At 46.1% G+C, this 12,793-nt stretch overlaps 2 protein-coding genes across 2 annotated transcripts; both read right to left on the bottom strand.

Moving 5' to 3' along the window:
• Nucleotides 1-716: 716 nt before the first annotated feature.
• SMIM11 (small integral membrane protein 11) lies at nucleotides 717-9,390 on the bottom strand. The gene is made up of 5 exons (XM_054388784.1): nucleotides 9,363-9,390; nucleotides 8,292-8,354; nucleotides 4,340-4,455; nucleotides 2,557-2,736; nucleotides 717-866 (listed from the first exon to the last, which is right to left on the bottom strand). The coding sequence occupies exons 3-4, from the start codon at nucleotides 4,358-4,360 to the stop codon at nucleotides 2,569-2,571; spliced, it is 189 nt and encodes a 62-aa protein (XP_054244759.1). The 5' UTR covers nucleotides 4,361-4,455; nucleotides 8,292-8,354; nucleotides 9,363-9,390; the 3' UTR covers nucleotides 717-866; nucleotides 2,557-2,568.
• Nucleotides 9,391-11,446: 2,056 nt separating this feature from the next.
• On the bottom strand, nucleotides 11,447-11,824 carry KCNE2 (potassium voltage-gated channel subfamily E regulatory subunit 2). Its single transcript, XM_054389471.1, has one exon. It carries the CDS (start codon nucleotides 11,822-11,824, stop codon nucleotides 11,447-11,449), a length of 378 nt encoding a protein of 125 aa, XP_054245446.1.
• Between the last annotated feature and the right edge of the window lie 969 nt (nucleotides 11,825-12,793).

Raw genomic sequence — 12,793 nt, 5'->3', positions numbered from 1 at the left:
CCTCCACCTCTCCTCTCACCTCCTCTCTCTCTCTACTGTCAGATTTCAGCTTCATATTAACTTCTATTAGCTACAAGCATCTAGGAAGTGCTTTATAAATGAAACATGAAGGGAAAAGCGAAGGCAAATGGATCTGTTGGCACTGCCTAAGCCTTTACAAATAACAGATGCCTAACCCTTTCTTTCTGTGGAAAAAAAAAATCCACCCTGTTGATTAACCTAGTTAACTTTCCTTCAGAATTTGGCATTGTTGGACATGTAGAAAAAGCTTGCAACAGCCTATGAAGCAGGGAGGATTTTCATTACTAAGTAGTAAACAGAGCTCTTGGATACTGTGCATAGCAAAATTGTGTAATAAACCTCCTAGAATAAAACCTCAAAGGTGGCACTGTGATTTGCAGTATGGTCTGCACTGACCTAAGGAAGTCCTAGGTTTGAGAAAAATCTGCCTGGAAAAGCTCTTCTCCCCTGCAGGACACAACTGCTCTAAAGAAGCTGCACAGAGCTCTTCCCTTTACCTTCCATCTGTCTGTGAACCTTGTACACACCCATTCAGCAGTTTTCTCTTCAGAACCATCCACCTCCTTGAAGCTAATCTTTAAAAGCTGCCTCCCCAGCAGCTCTAACTGTAGCATTTGAGTATGCAGCAACCAAGGACATTACTTCTCTTTTTTTTTTTTAACAAAGGATTTTTTTATTGCATAAATAAAGGCATATATATTTTGCTGTACGTATAAAAAGTTGAGATACAGTTCAAGTGAACATTACTCTTCAGGGTTTTATTCTTTTGACACATCCTTTATCTACAGGAAGGCTTCGTTCTCCCAGGAAAAGAATCCAATGTAAGCTGCCAAGTGTCATGAAATCTGCAGGGTGGGGAAACAGCAGTGAGAACAGCAGGCATGATATGCTGGCACCACATGGGCTAAATCTGCCTGCACACGTGGCACACTGCAATCAGAGCTAATCACAGCTCTGCAGTGCTGACACTGGAGAACATTTTCAGGGTAGGAGAACTCACCCCTTCTTGCAAACTCATTACAGAAAAACATGGCTAACAGCCCAAGAGATGGCAGAACTTAGGAAAGACTGCAGCACTGGGTGAGTGGGCAAACAGGGTATTCCCTGCAAAATTAGAGATGCTTTAATGCCAATCATTCAACAAGGCCAGTGTCACAAGCTGGACAGAGGCCTTGTGGCATAAGCCTGTTACCCTGATGCAGCAGTTCCCTTGGGCTAGGAACTCTGGCTGCCAACCAGAACTGCCTGGGACCCAGTGCTGCACACACAGCACCCGATGGTCTCCTCATTACAAGCAGCAGGCCCGCTCACTTGCAGGGCAGCCCATCTCTCATTTGTTTAGCAGTAAAACTCCATACAGCTTACCCTGACTCATCTCTGCAAAAACAGAAAGAAGTGTTCTTACAGCATTTTTCAGTGGCTGGAGAAATTGATTTAAAATAAAGGTTAAAATAACTCAAGTCTGTCTAGAGACAAGTCCTCAGTCTGATGTAAACAGGGGACTGAAAACTACCTTTGGATTTCTTGGTTTTAATATGCGAATGAACCACTTTGTTCCCATGCTTACTTCCAGGGCCTCATTTCTAATCACAATTTCAAATCCATGTTGCAGGAAATGAAACAGGGATAGGTTTGAAATTAAAACTAGTAAACATTTCTAAAACTTCAAACTGTGTTCGTATGTGAGGTGATGACCTCAAAAGGAGAAAGGAACTTTTTCATTTATTAAAGAATAACATGATACCAACCTCCACCAAGCTTACTAAAGGCAGGCAGAAATAGAACTCCCATTTTTCTGCAGAACAGATATGAAATCTGTTGATACAAAAGTCTTGTACCAAAGGAGTCAGACACTATAATCTTAGCACAAGGCAGCACTCATTTTGCTAATGGACTTAATCCAATATGGCAGTGATTGCTTACAATTTGAAGGTAGAAGGAAGTCATGCAGCACATGTGTAATGGAAACCCAAAGCATCAATGAAGTTTGAAGTGCTCCTTTTGTTATTTTATGCTGAAAGAGGTCTGTTATGATCAGTGAAGTCTATGTGATGGGTGTTATACAGCATAACCTACAGCCTTACTGCTACCTTGGAAAGTTCCATGGCATGAGATTCGGCCCTTCCAGCTAAATTATTGACAACTTGTCATGTATTTAACTAATACAGAATGGCTGATTATTTTCTATCTTAATTATGTGACTTAAGAGGTCTTAGTGCATCATTCTGTCTGGCATGCTTCTCGTGTTTTTTTGCCCATCTCTTTATCCATCAGGACTTCCTATGCAATGGACTGGGAATCAAAATTCAACAAGATTTAGGGATGGAGAAGGGGGACTGTGCTAAGATCTCCTAAATCCCAAACCATGGCTGCCAAGTTTTCTGGTGGTAGCTGTAATTTCTACAAATAACAGGGATGATACAGGTATTGCAATTGCAGTGAAATGTACAATCCAAATAAATCCAAGCCAAAACATAATGGGATCAATATGTCTATGCCACTATCAAACACCAGGATTATGAATAAATTCTATACCTGAAAGACTCTTCAATCATCCTTCTTCTCTGCCTCTGCTTTCAATTTCTCTTCACGTTCCCTCTTCAGCTTCTCTTCAATTTTTTTGCTCTGGTACATTTTTACTGCAGCAAACGCTAAGCAAAGAATCAGTGTTTTAGCTGCCAAAATGTACATCAGCAATGGGAAATTCTCCAAAGCCTGAAATGCAAAATAATAAATTCAGGTAGTTACTGGAACACTTGAGCATTAAAAACGAATCTACAGGGACATTATATGGCTTCCTACAGCCACAGCATTATTCAAAGCAATGATAATGCTCCTCTCCTCATGCCTTTTTACCCGTAGGAAACTTTAAACTAGACAGATCAACATCTAGGGGAAAGGACAAAACCAAGTTCACTCGAGTTTGTATCTGAAGCCTCTTTGAACAGGTCTTTGCTGCTTTTTCTTGCTTTACAGCAAATAGAATATTGGCACAATCTTGAGGTGAACACCTGAGTATTCTAGGGTCATAGTAAAAGTGAAAACACTTTTGAATTTGAACAATTCTCACATGAGCAATGTATATCTGTGCATATCAGCTATTAGATGTGATCCCCAAAGACATTTTTATGCTTGTAGAAATTTTAATCCAGTGGTAGTTTTGCAGTTAACTTGCCCAAATCTGGAAGGCAGGGACAAATGCCTTTAAACCAGAAGAAAAGTAAAAACCTCAGCCTCCAACAATTCTGTTCAGGAGTTTTTAATGCCTGAAACCACTGAAATTGTACTGTGCATTTCAACGATATAAAAGCATGCTACTGTGCATGGAGTGGAAAATAAAGTGCAAATACTGTGAACGTGGAATACAAATATAATGAGAGTGGAATACAAATATAATGAGGATATTGAAGGTACATGAACTTCCCAGCCCATTGTTACAAAGAGCCACCTTGGCCACCAGAATCAGTCCTATCTTTCAGTGGTACACAGTAGGTTCACCTTGCCAGCTCCCCCTCAGCAAACCTCCCTGTACCCACCTGTACCCTTAGCAGGCCTTTCAGTACCTTATAAAGCCATTTGGTCACAAACTACTGAGTGCAGAAAAAGCTTTGTAACCATACACCATTAGTGTGTTCCCTTAAAGTCCACACATCAAAGGCTCAAGTGGGGTCTTCTGTAACACTGATCTCTACAAGCTGCACGTTACCTTTGACATCAGGCCACTCCCCTCTAACTCTGAAAAGACAGCCAGTCTCTGCCAGTCTCCTCACATACTAGCAATGGCAATCTCTTTAAACTACAGCTCCAGAACTGTAAAGCCAAGGCCTGGGGTTAGTATAGCTTTCTTAGTAAGTGGTTTAACATGTTAACGTTGTTAATGCATGACGTCCTTGCTCAAACGTTTCTGTGCACGTACACCGTGGAGTGTTTATGACCCCATTGCACTAGAAGTGCAGAAAATACCCTTGAGTAAAGAAAGAAGCTGAGAAAAAAGGAGCCAGAGGAAAGCCCAGAAAAAAGAAAGCCAGGAGCAGATGTGGGCAAGGCAGAGGTTGCCTACCAGCACTGTGCTCGGGTCTGAAATGGAAGGCCCCAATAGCAACTACTGAGGCTGGCATACAAGGTGCTAGCACGTATGGCAAGAAAAGGCAACACCAAGAAGTCCTCTGTCCCTGAAGGGCAGAATGCATGGTGGTTAAACAGCCTTCACCTAGAGAAGGAAACCATCTTTAAACAAAAGACCCACCCCAACCACATCTTACATGCATCTGTTGACAGTGCAGAAATTCACTGTTTTATGAATGTGAAACATCCTCACCTTCCAGTTAAAGGCCACCATCTTGGCTGTGTGTTGATACTGCCTGTCCTGCAGCAGGCTATGCCCAGCACCAACACGTGTCACACTTCTAAAGGCACAGACCAGGGCAGGAACATCTTGAAGAAATTAAAATGAGAAAATAATTAGCCAATCTGTTTCTACTCAGCTTGTCCACCTTGCACCTCTCTGACAAGCTCATCTGCTGCACAGTGCCTGGCAGCACATCAGAGCTGCATGGTTTTAGAATGACCTACAGGGGCCTTTTTGGAGCTGAGTGACAGGAGCAACATCCACACTGCTGAAGGACAGGGAGCTGACAGACCCCGGGCAGCTGCCATGCTTGTGCAAAGCAGAGGAGGGGCTTCCATCACATGCAGCTCATCCCAGCAGCTGCCCAGCTGAACGCACAATGCTGGCTGCTTTCCAAAGCTTGACACGTATGCACCTCACACCACCTCACTGCTGGTTGAGATCTGGCAGACAGAAGTGCACCCAGAAGAGCTGTCTTGTGGTTTTTAGCCCACCTGCTCTGTTTGGAGCCTGAATACCTAATGAATCCTAGTACCTAGTACAATGTACCATTTCTCTCTGATTTACTAATAAATTAAATTCTCCGTGAAGCCCATAACAAAACAGAAGTGAACCAACCAGTTGCTGGATCCCTTGAGTGGTCAACATACATTTAAGAGCTGAACTTCGAGCTGAGAAATGCTCAAGGGGATGCTGAAGGCTGTAGCACAGAGCTACAACACTGCCTTCTGGTCTCTGCTGCTGCTCCACCAGTGCTGACACTGTTTCAGCTGCTGGATTTCAAATTAAGCACATCTCCCTGCCTGATCCCCTCGAGGTGCTTCCTGTATGTGTTAACAACAGTTGCTGTCAAAAAGCAGGAGGAAGTCCTACAGCCTAGCCCAAACCATCACCAGCAGCTGGGCTGAATAAATCACCATCACATCACAATAGCTGCTGCTGACCTTTCTTCAGAAACAGGGGATCAAGTAAATTCATGTTCTTGCAGCTCCTGTGCTGCTCAGCCAGCTTCTTTACAGATGCTCTTATTTCTCCAGCTAGGGTGTCCTCTTCTCTCCTCTTGCCCCAGCTGCAAAATTCTCACCCTCCAGAAACCACCCTGGAAACATTCCCCACAGTGAGACACTATTGGAGATCTTTGTTACCGAGATGAAACTATACCAAAGCAGTGGTGGGGCCAAGGCATCTGTCATTCAGTTCCCTCCTCCTGTTGATAAAATGTCAGGGCAGCTGTGAATTAATGAGTCAATAGTGCTACAACCTTCTGATGCTTCCACCTGAATTTCAGTGACCTTTAAGATTTGAAGACCACTGCCAGTTAGCCACAGAAAAAATTCCACACTAGAGCAAAGAGTGATGCACGGTTGTCATCCAATGCATGGCATCTCAGATGCTACATGCTTCCCAGTGAAACCAAAGCTACACAAGCCTGGCCTGATCTGAAGGGACGGCACTGCCCAGCTGGAGTGTCCTCATCTCAGAATCCTGACTTAGGTAGGGGCTTCATCAGACACAGACTTCACTCTTCTGCTAAATTGCTGTAAATTCTGTGCTGCAGCCACAATCAGTTTTGCAACATGTTGTAAAAAGGCAAGAATTCAGCCATTGAAATACAGGCTAGCATCTGGCATATGATGCTGAAAATGGGGGTTTAGTCATTTTCTTGCAAACAGAAAAAGCTTTAAGACTCAGCAAACGTTATGCAAGCCCATCTGTGGGGTCTGATTGCAGCATGCTGTCCCACCAGCAAAAAGCAGGGTCTGATGTGTATCACAGTGTGCACTCCTGTAGACATTCATGATTGCGAACCCATTCTTTAGGCCTCTAGTGCCACACTCCTGTAATATCTCTGCTCTGCTGAACTGTGCACCCCACTGAAGTCACACAGGGTGGGAAGTAAAGAACTTCTGCTTTGGTCTGCACATTCTTGATCCCAAATGTTTCCCGCAAGACCTGACACTTTTGATGGTCTGTCCTCACAGTGTCTCCTGAGATTAGAGCTGTGCAAGGAAGCCACTCTCCCCATGTTGCATTCCCACATCCTGTGCCACCAGCCTCCAAGTACTTCTCCCCACTTCACCTCTTGACTCTTTCAGTCTCCATCTTGACTCAGACATTATTAAATACAGCTCAAACCCCAGGACAGAAAAAAAAATGGATGAGACTAGGGCACAAGGCAGGTACAAGAAAAGTGGCAAGAGGAGACAAAAAGGGAGGATTCACTTCTTATTTGAAGAATGTTTTTAGCACCTGAGGTCATCAATTCAAATGAAAAAGCTCACTGTACTTCCAAGGTTGTGGTATCTTAAAAGCATGCAAGCAAATAAACAGCTGGAGTTTCATATTTGCCTTTTCAGAGGCAGATAAGGCACAGATAGGAGTTCAGAGCACATCTACAGCCAGGCATTGTTCGTTCCCCAGGAAAAATGCAAGCTCCCTTAACAAACACAGCACTACAGGGAACAGAGATTGGGCCCCACAGAAGGTCACTATTACCTTCACTCAGAAGTAAGAAGGTCTCATGTTGAGCCACGTGAGAAAGAAACAGGAGCACTAGGCTCTTCCTAAAGCACTGCTGGAGGCTCCGTGATAGACGCCCCATAAGCTATGCACTATGTACTTGGTAGACTTGCAAGGCAGGGATAAAACTATATCACTCTTACTGGTGGCCTTCCCTGGGATTGCACCTCACTGCCACTAGTCTATTTACACTTTGACCTCCTCTGTGAAACAGATCAAACTACTGCAGGTGGGAAAGGAAGAGAGAGTCTGCCCGTATCACACACATCAGCACTCTACTAGCAATCTGCCATTTGCTCCAAAAGCTGTGAGGTCTTCTGGGTTCAGAGTATGCAGTCCCCAAAGCAGCCCCAGAGGCTCATGTCCTCAGCAGGGCCATAGGGCTCTCAGGGAGGGCTGCAACAACTCCCAGAGCCAGACACTGGATGATATGAGACACAGAATCTCTGCACAACGCTGTATTGTGTAACACAGACCACCCCAGACAGACCAGGGATTTGGGTCCTATCAGACGGGAAGTCTCCAGTGGAGCACAGAATTGAATCCAGGTCTCTCAGCCACTGAGTTACAACTCCAGTCCACCACAGCAACCACAACAGCCCAGGCACTTATGCCATTGTTTGTTTAAGCAGCAGCAGAGTATTGACTGGCCTGCACGCACCAGAAAACATCCACACAGGCATCTGGGTACTAACAAACCCACTTGAGTTCTCTTGGCTAAATGTCTTGCTCACCCTGCCAATAACTCCATCTACTCAGCAAAATGGGACTCAAGATACTCTTCTGCCTACTGGGGATTTCTGCACAACTCCATTTTATCCACTTTGTGAAAAGCCATAAAAGTCAGCAGTCACAAGGCCACAGAAAACACTGTGCTATTAGGGTTATTTGAGTGCATTTAAAATGGAGTGTTGGCTGAGTATGTTCTGAGTTAGAAACGGGGGTTCATTCCACTTGTTTCTTGTTGCTGCTTTCTTTAATGCACCTATTTCAAGAAGTGAAATGCAGACTTCCTGTACCCCTGGAGGAACTAACACTACCTGTTACCTGCTGCATCATACATCAGGCTGAGTATCTGTAAGATAGGCTCAATAAAACCAACCAAACAAAAACCAACAAACCAAACAAAACCGACCAAAAACTACTGGGTCATGCGCTCCAAGGCTGTAGAGAAACACAACAGAAGCAACTGTGCATTAGAGGTACTGCTCAAACCACTACCAAAAGATACAGAAGTCAGAAACATTCAGACCTATGCACATTTACAGCCTCTCTATATATATGGGTCACGACATCACTCAATAAAAGTGATGTAAACACCCAGTGTTAGCATCACCAAATTCCTAAACTAACAGCAACTCCAGGAACATCAAGAATATAAAACCTCATAAGATCTTCATACCTGAAGAAGCAGAAATTAAAGTATTAGTGATTCCTCTTGGCAGCTCCTCACATGCTCCAAACTCTGCAATAAGAACAGAGCAGATGTGGTGCATCAATCACCTGGATTAGAATAAAAATCAAAATCAAATTGATGAGTGACACATCAGACTGTTCCACTACAGCTCCCTGGGCACCATTTCAGCCAGGTACCAGGATCCTTGCGAGCCGCAGGCCCTCTCTTGTTGCCACCACCTTTGCCCTAAAATAGTCTGCTGGGCTGGCAGCCTCCCATGCTTCCATCCCAAACCCAGCTCTGCCCCAGTCCTCTGTCACCGTTCCTGGTTGCTGCAGCAGCAGTGTCCAGCACTGCCAACAACCCACACACACATTCCAGGAGATGCAACTTTTGCAACAAATGGTAACTTCAGATCCCTCTTTCTTACTTTTTTCCTTCATTTTTTCTTGACAAACCAACAAAACCTGGCGGATTCACACACGATGCAGCACACTTCCAGGCAGCTGTGCATCATACCCAGCAGCGATACACCCGGACACGGCTGAATGAGGCCTGCCCGCCATTCATAGTCAGCGTGCGTGTTTTCAGCAGCTTTTAAACCACACAGCCCCTGCTCTGGGAGGCCGCAGGTTACCGAGAGGAAACTTCTGGTGCCGCCTCACACCCCCGCTGGCGCCGGGGGCCAAGGCGGGCACGGGGCCTGGTGCGGGAGTCAGGCAAGCAGGGCAGTGAGCAGGGTGGCAGGACGACAGCCAGGTGACGGCAGGACGACAGGCAGGCAAGGTGGGCAGGAAGGAGAGGGGCAGGAGAACGGGTAAAGGAAGGTGGCTGGTCAGGAGCAAGCGGGCAAGGGGGCAGGACAGGCAGAAGGGCAAGCAGGGACTGGCAGGGAGAGCGGCAGGCCGGAGGGCCGGCAGCAATGCACGCAGAGCAGGCCTGGTCAGGAGAGGTAGGCTGCCCCGCTTCTTCGCGATTAACCCCCACTGCCCCGCCATCCCTCCTCCGCCTGCACGGCGCCGCCGGCAGCCGCGCCAAGGAGGGCCGTGGGGAAGGCGTAAGAACCGCGTCTCCTACCTCACGGGGCTGCCGTGGCTCTGGGCGGGCGGCCGCGATAAACTACAGCTCCCAGGAGCGCCAGCGGCCGGGCCCGGCGGAGCAGCGGCCAGCTGCGCTGCAGCGGCCCTCTGCTTCTATCGACAGTGGCGTCTCTCCTGACTCCGAAGTTGAAAGTAACCCCGTATGCCTTGCAAAACATAGCAATTCTGAAACAAAGCAATTCTCGCATGTCCCAGGCGTGCTGATCCGAGGACAAAGCAATCCAGGTCTCGTCCTCGGCGCCGCTGTGCATCCTCACAGCCGTTTACCTGCTGCCAGGAGCAGGGCCGGGCCAGAGGCGAGAACTGTGTCAGGTATTGAAGGCAGGCAGGGCCTGAAAAGATCTGGCAGCAGCTGGAGATGCTGGTGCGCCTGGACCGGTTCTCCAGGGATACTCCTCCGACTATACCTTGCCAAAAGGGGCTCTCCATGGCGATCACATTGGACCCTAGGGTCCCAGAGTCACAGAATGATAGGGATTGGAAGGGACTTTGAAAGGTCATCTAGTCCAAACTCTCTGTCAGAGCAGGACATGAGCTCTGTGCAGCACAATGTCTGTACTCTTCCAATTCATGGGCCCTGAAAGAAAGGAAGGACCTACAGCCTGGGGATGGAGCACACCCATGTCAGGAGCTGAAGGGCTGGCAGACACCTGGAGGTTGCCCAGCAATGTGGTGGGGAAGGGGACATCAGTGTCTGGAGAGGATCAGCAGAAGGATATACTGGGACCTAACAAGCCTTCACCAGCACTCATGGACTGAGATTATTCAGAGGCTTATTACTATGCCAGTGAAAGGCACATCTGGAGTATGGCAGCAGCTGCTGTGCCAAATCTTGAGACCAGTCTCCAAAACATGACAAAGCTTCCCAAGAAAAGAAGTCTTCCCCCGCCCCCCACTTCTTTTCACCACAGGCAAAACAAAATTGTTGGAAATGCAGTGCCAGATATGGCTGAAGTGTTTCAGCCAAAACTTTCCACACGTTAGACAGCCAGCATGGGAACTTACAGCTTAAGCAATTCAAGTCTGGCAACATGACTAGAAGTTAAACCCAGACAGAGTATAACAAAATCAGCTATGTTTTAATACTAGAAGTGTCACCAGTTCTGCCTCTAGTTACTCCCTGAAAGCCAATGTTGTGATTCTTTATCAGCACAAGATGAGACAAACCGTCTTGAAAACCCATTTCCCAGCCAGTGAAAACCAGTACCCAACCTGGGAATTCCTTAGGAAGAGTGGCAATGGGACAGCCTTGATGTCTGAGTATGGAAAACCTTCCTCGGAAAACCAGAAGGTAGAATCTCAGTTGTTTACACTGAGCGGATGGGAAGTAACCAGCACCTCTTATCGCTCAGCTTGCATCTCAAGTAGAAAGATTGCTCTGGAGAACCAAGGAGCAGCAGAAGAGGCAGCTTGGCTGGCTATGTACTTGAAGACAGGTGATGAACTTCTGGAGGCTGTCCTAGACAACCAGGACATGCTCTTAAATGAGATTGCTAGTTTAGCAGCTCTTATGCTATTAAACAGGCCTTGTCAGAAGGCCATGAGTCAATCTTTGCTGCCAATGAATAATGAAATCAAAATGAGAGCCAGATCATTAAAATAATAGTTTGGAATTAACGTGTGTAGGTATACATTACCTACTGTGATTCATACAATACACACTCTTCAGTCCATAGATTGAGATTTTGGTATTTTACTGTACATTTTCAAGTTATTTTTAAGTCATACAGATTGTTTCTAAATCAACACTCTTGACCACCAGTTCACAGCTATTCTGAGGTGTGAACATCCAGATCTGCTTCTGGATCTAAAAAATGCTATTAAAAAACCATCACATTATTCATTCTCTTGGTTTTATTTTCCTGAAGAACAGAATACCAAAACAAAGCACAATCATGTGTGTTCCCCAAGCAGCTGTACCAACGTCCAACAGCAATGTTGATTTCCTGAGCACTCTGTCCCATGCTGACCTGTCTTAATTTAATGAACAGTTTCTCAGCTATTTGTAATTCCAGTGGGTTCCCTGCACATGGCTTTATGATTTCCGGTGGTTCCAAAAAGTCAAGGTGACTCAGGACTTGTTTTGTCCTTTGCACCCAAATTTTCATGGATCACACATTTGAGGTCTTCTCGATTCAGAACCTGGCTTTTATACTTCTCACCCCAGTCCTCAACGATGTACTGATGATAGGGGTCGTGGGAGTGCTCTCGCCTCTTTGATTTCACAGTACTCACCAAGATTGCCACAATAATGAAGGAGAACATTCCAATCATCACCATCAAATAAAGGATAACATAGTCGAAGTTCTCAGCATCCACTTTGGCTTGCAGTTTTTTGGCTGCCTCTGTCATGTTTTTCCTCCAGCCATTCATGTAAGTGAGAAAGACTTCCTTGAAAGTATCTTCCACTGCCCAGGTGAAGTTTCGTAGTTCAGCCATTCTTGCAAGTTTACAGCTACTAAAGACAACATGATGCTTATTTGAACCCAGTATCTCTACAAAAACAATCACATTGGTTTCTTTTGTCCAGTTATGACAATTAATTACTAACACCTGCCACCTGCCACTTGAAAGTGTAGTACCAATTTTAGATCACCTGAAAATGCCCTTCTGAGTGGTTTGATATGTTCAGAGACACGGGGAGGTTTTACTGCTCTCCTCACTCAGGTCAGTATCAGTCTGTGAGAAGCCAGATATGCCTTAGTGAAGAGCAGTGAGCATGGAGCCCCATGGCCCTTGTTACAGGGGTTGTGACATACTGCCTTCCATGCTGAGGCAAAATACCATGTGAGAAGCCTTTTGCCTGGGAGAAAACAAAGCATGTATTGGGTCCTGGAAGGGCCAGCACAGTGCCACTCCAGACAGCTGCCCAGAATCTCTCAGTGAGGGATAGGACCTTCCTCCTTCTTGGTCTCAGTCGTTACATCTGGTGTGAAGAGTAGTGTATGAATGCAAGTGCAAATGAGTCTATGGGAGCATAATGGCCAGACAGCTAATTCCTAAATGGTGGCCTGATAGACACAGGAGGGACAAGGAGGTAGAGTCCCCACATCTGGAATAGCCTCATTGGTTGTTAGGGCCAGTCTAGTAGCTGTGCCCAAAGGAGTAGGGATGCTGAGTAGGCGTGCAGAGCAATGTCTATCCTGACCCTCTCCCAGTTATCCCAAAGCTTGCCACAGTCAGACCCAGCTGCTACTCTGAAAGCCATGAGTCGGTTCTCCATCCAGCTGGAGACATCCCCCTCTAGCATACTCTGCTGAAGAGCTCACTCCTACCTGCTGGCAAGGCTAACTTGGTTTCATATGTACCCAGTGAGGGTGTCCCTCCACCCTGGCCTTGCAGGAGGTGTTGTTTTCAGTGGTCTTTCTCAAAGGCTGGATTTCAGTGTTTCTAGTGTTGCTAGCAGAG

Source organism: Indicator indicator, chromosome 1, assembly GCF_027791375.1.
Source record: "Indicator indicator isolate 239-I01 chromosome 1, UM_Iind_1.1, whole genome shotgun sequence".
Taxonomy (NCBI): Eukaryota; Metazoa; Chordata; class Aves; order Piciformes; family Indicatoridae; genus Indicator; species Indicator indicator.
This window is presented reverse-complemented; position numbering and strand designations above follow the sequence as displayed.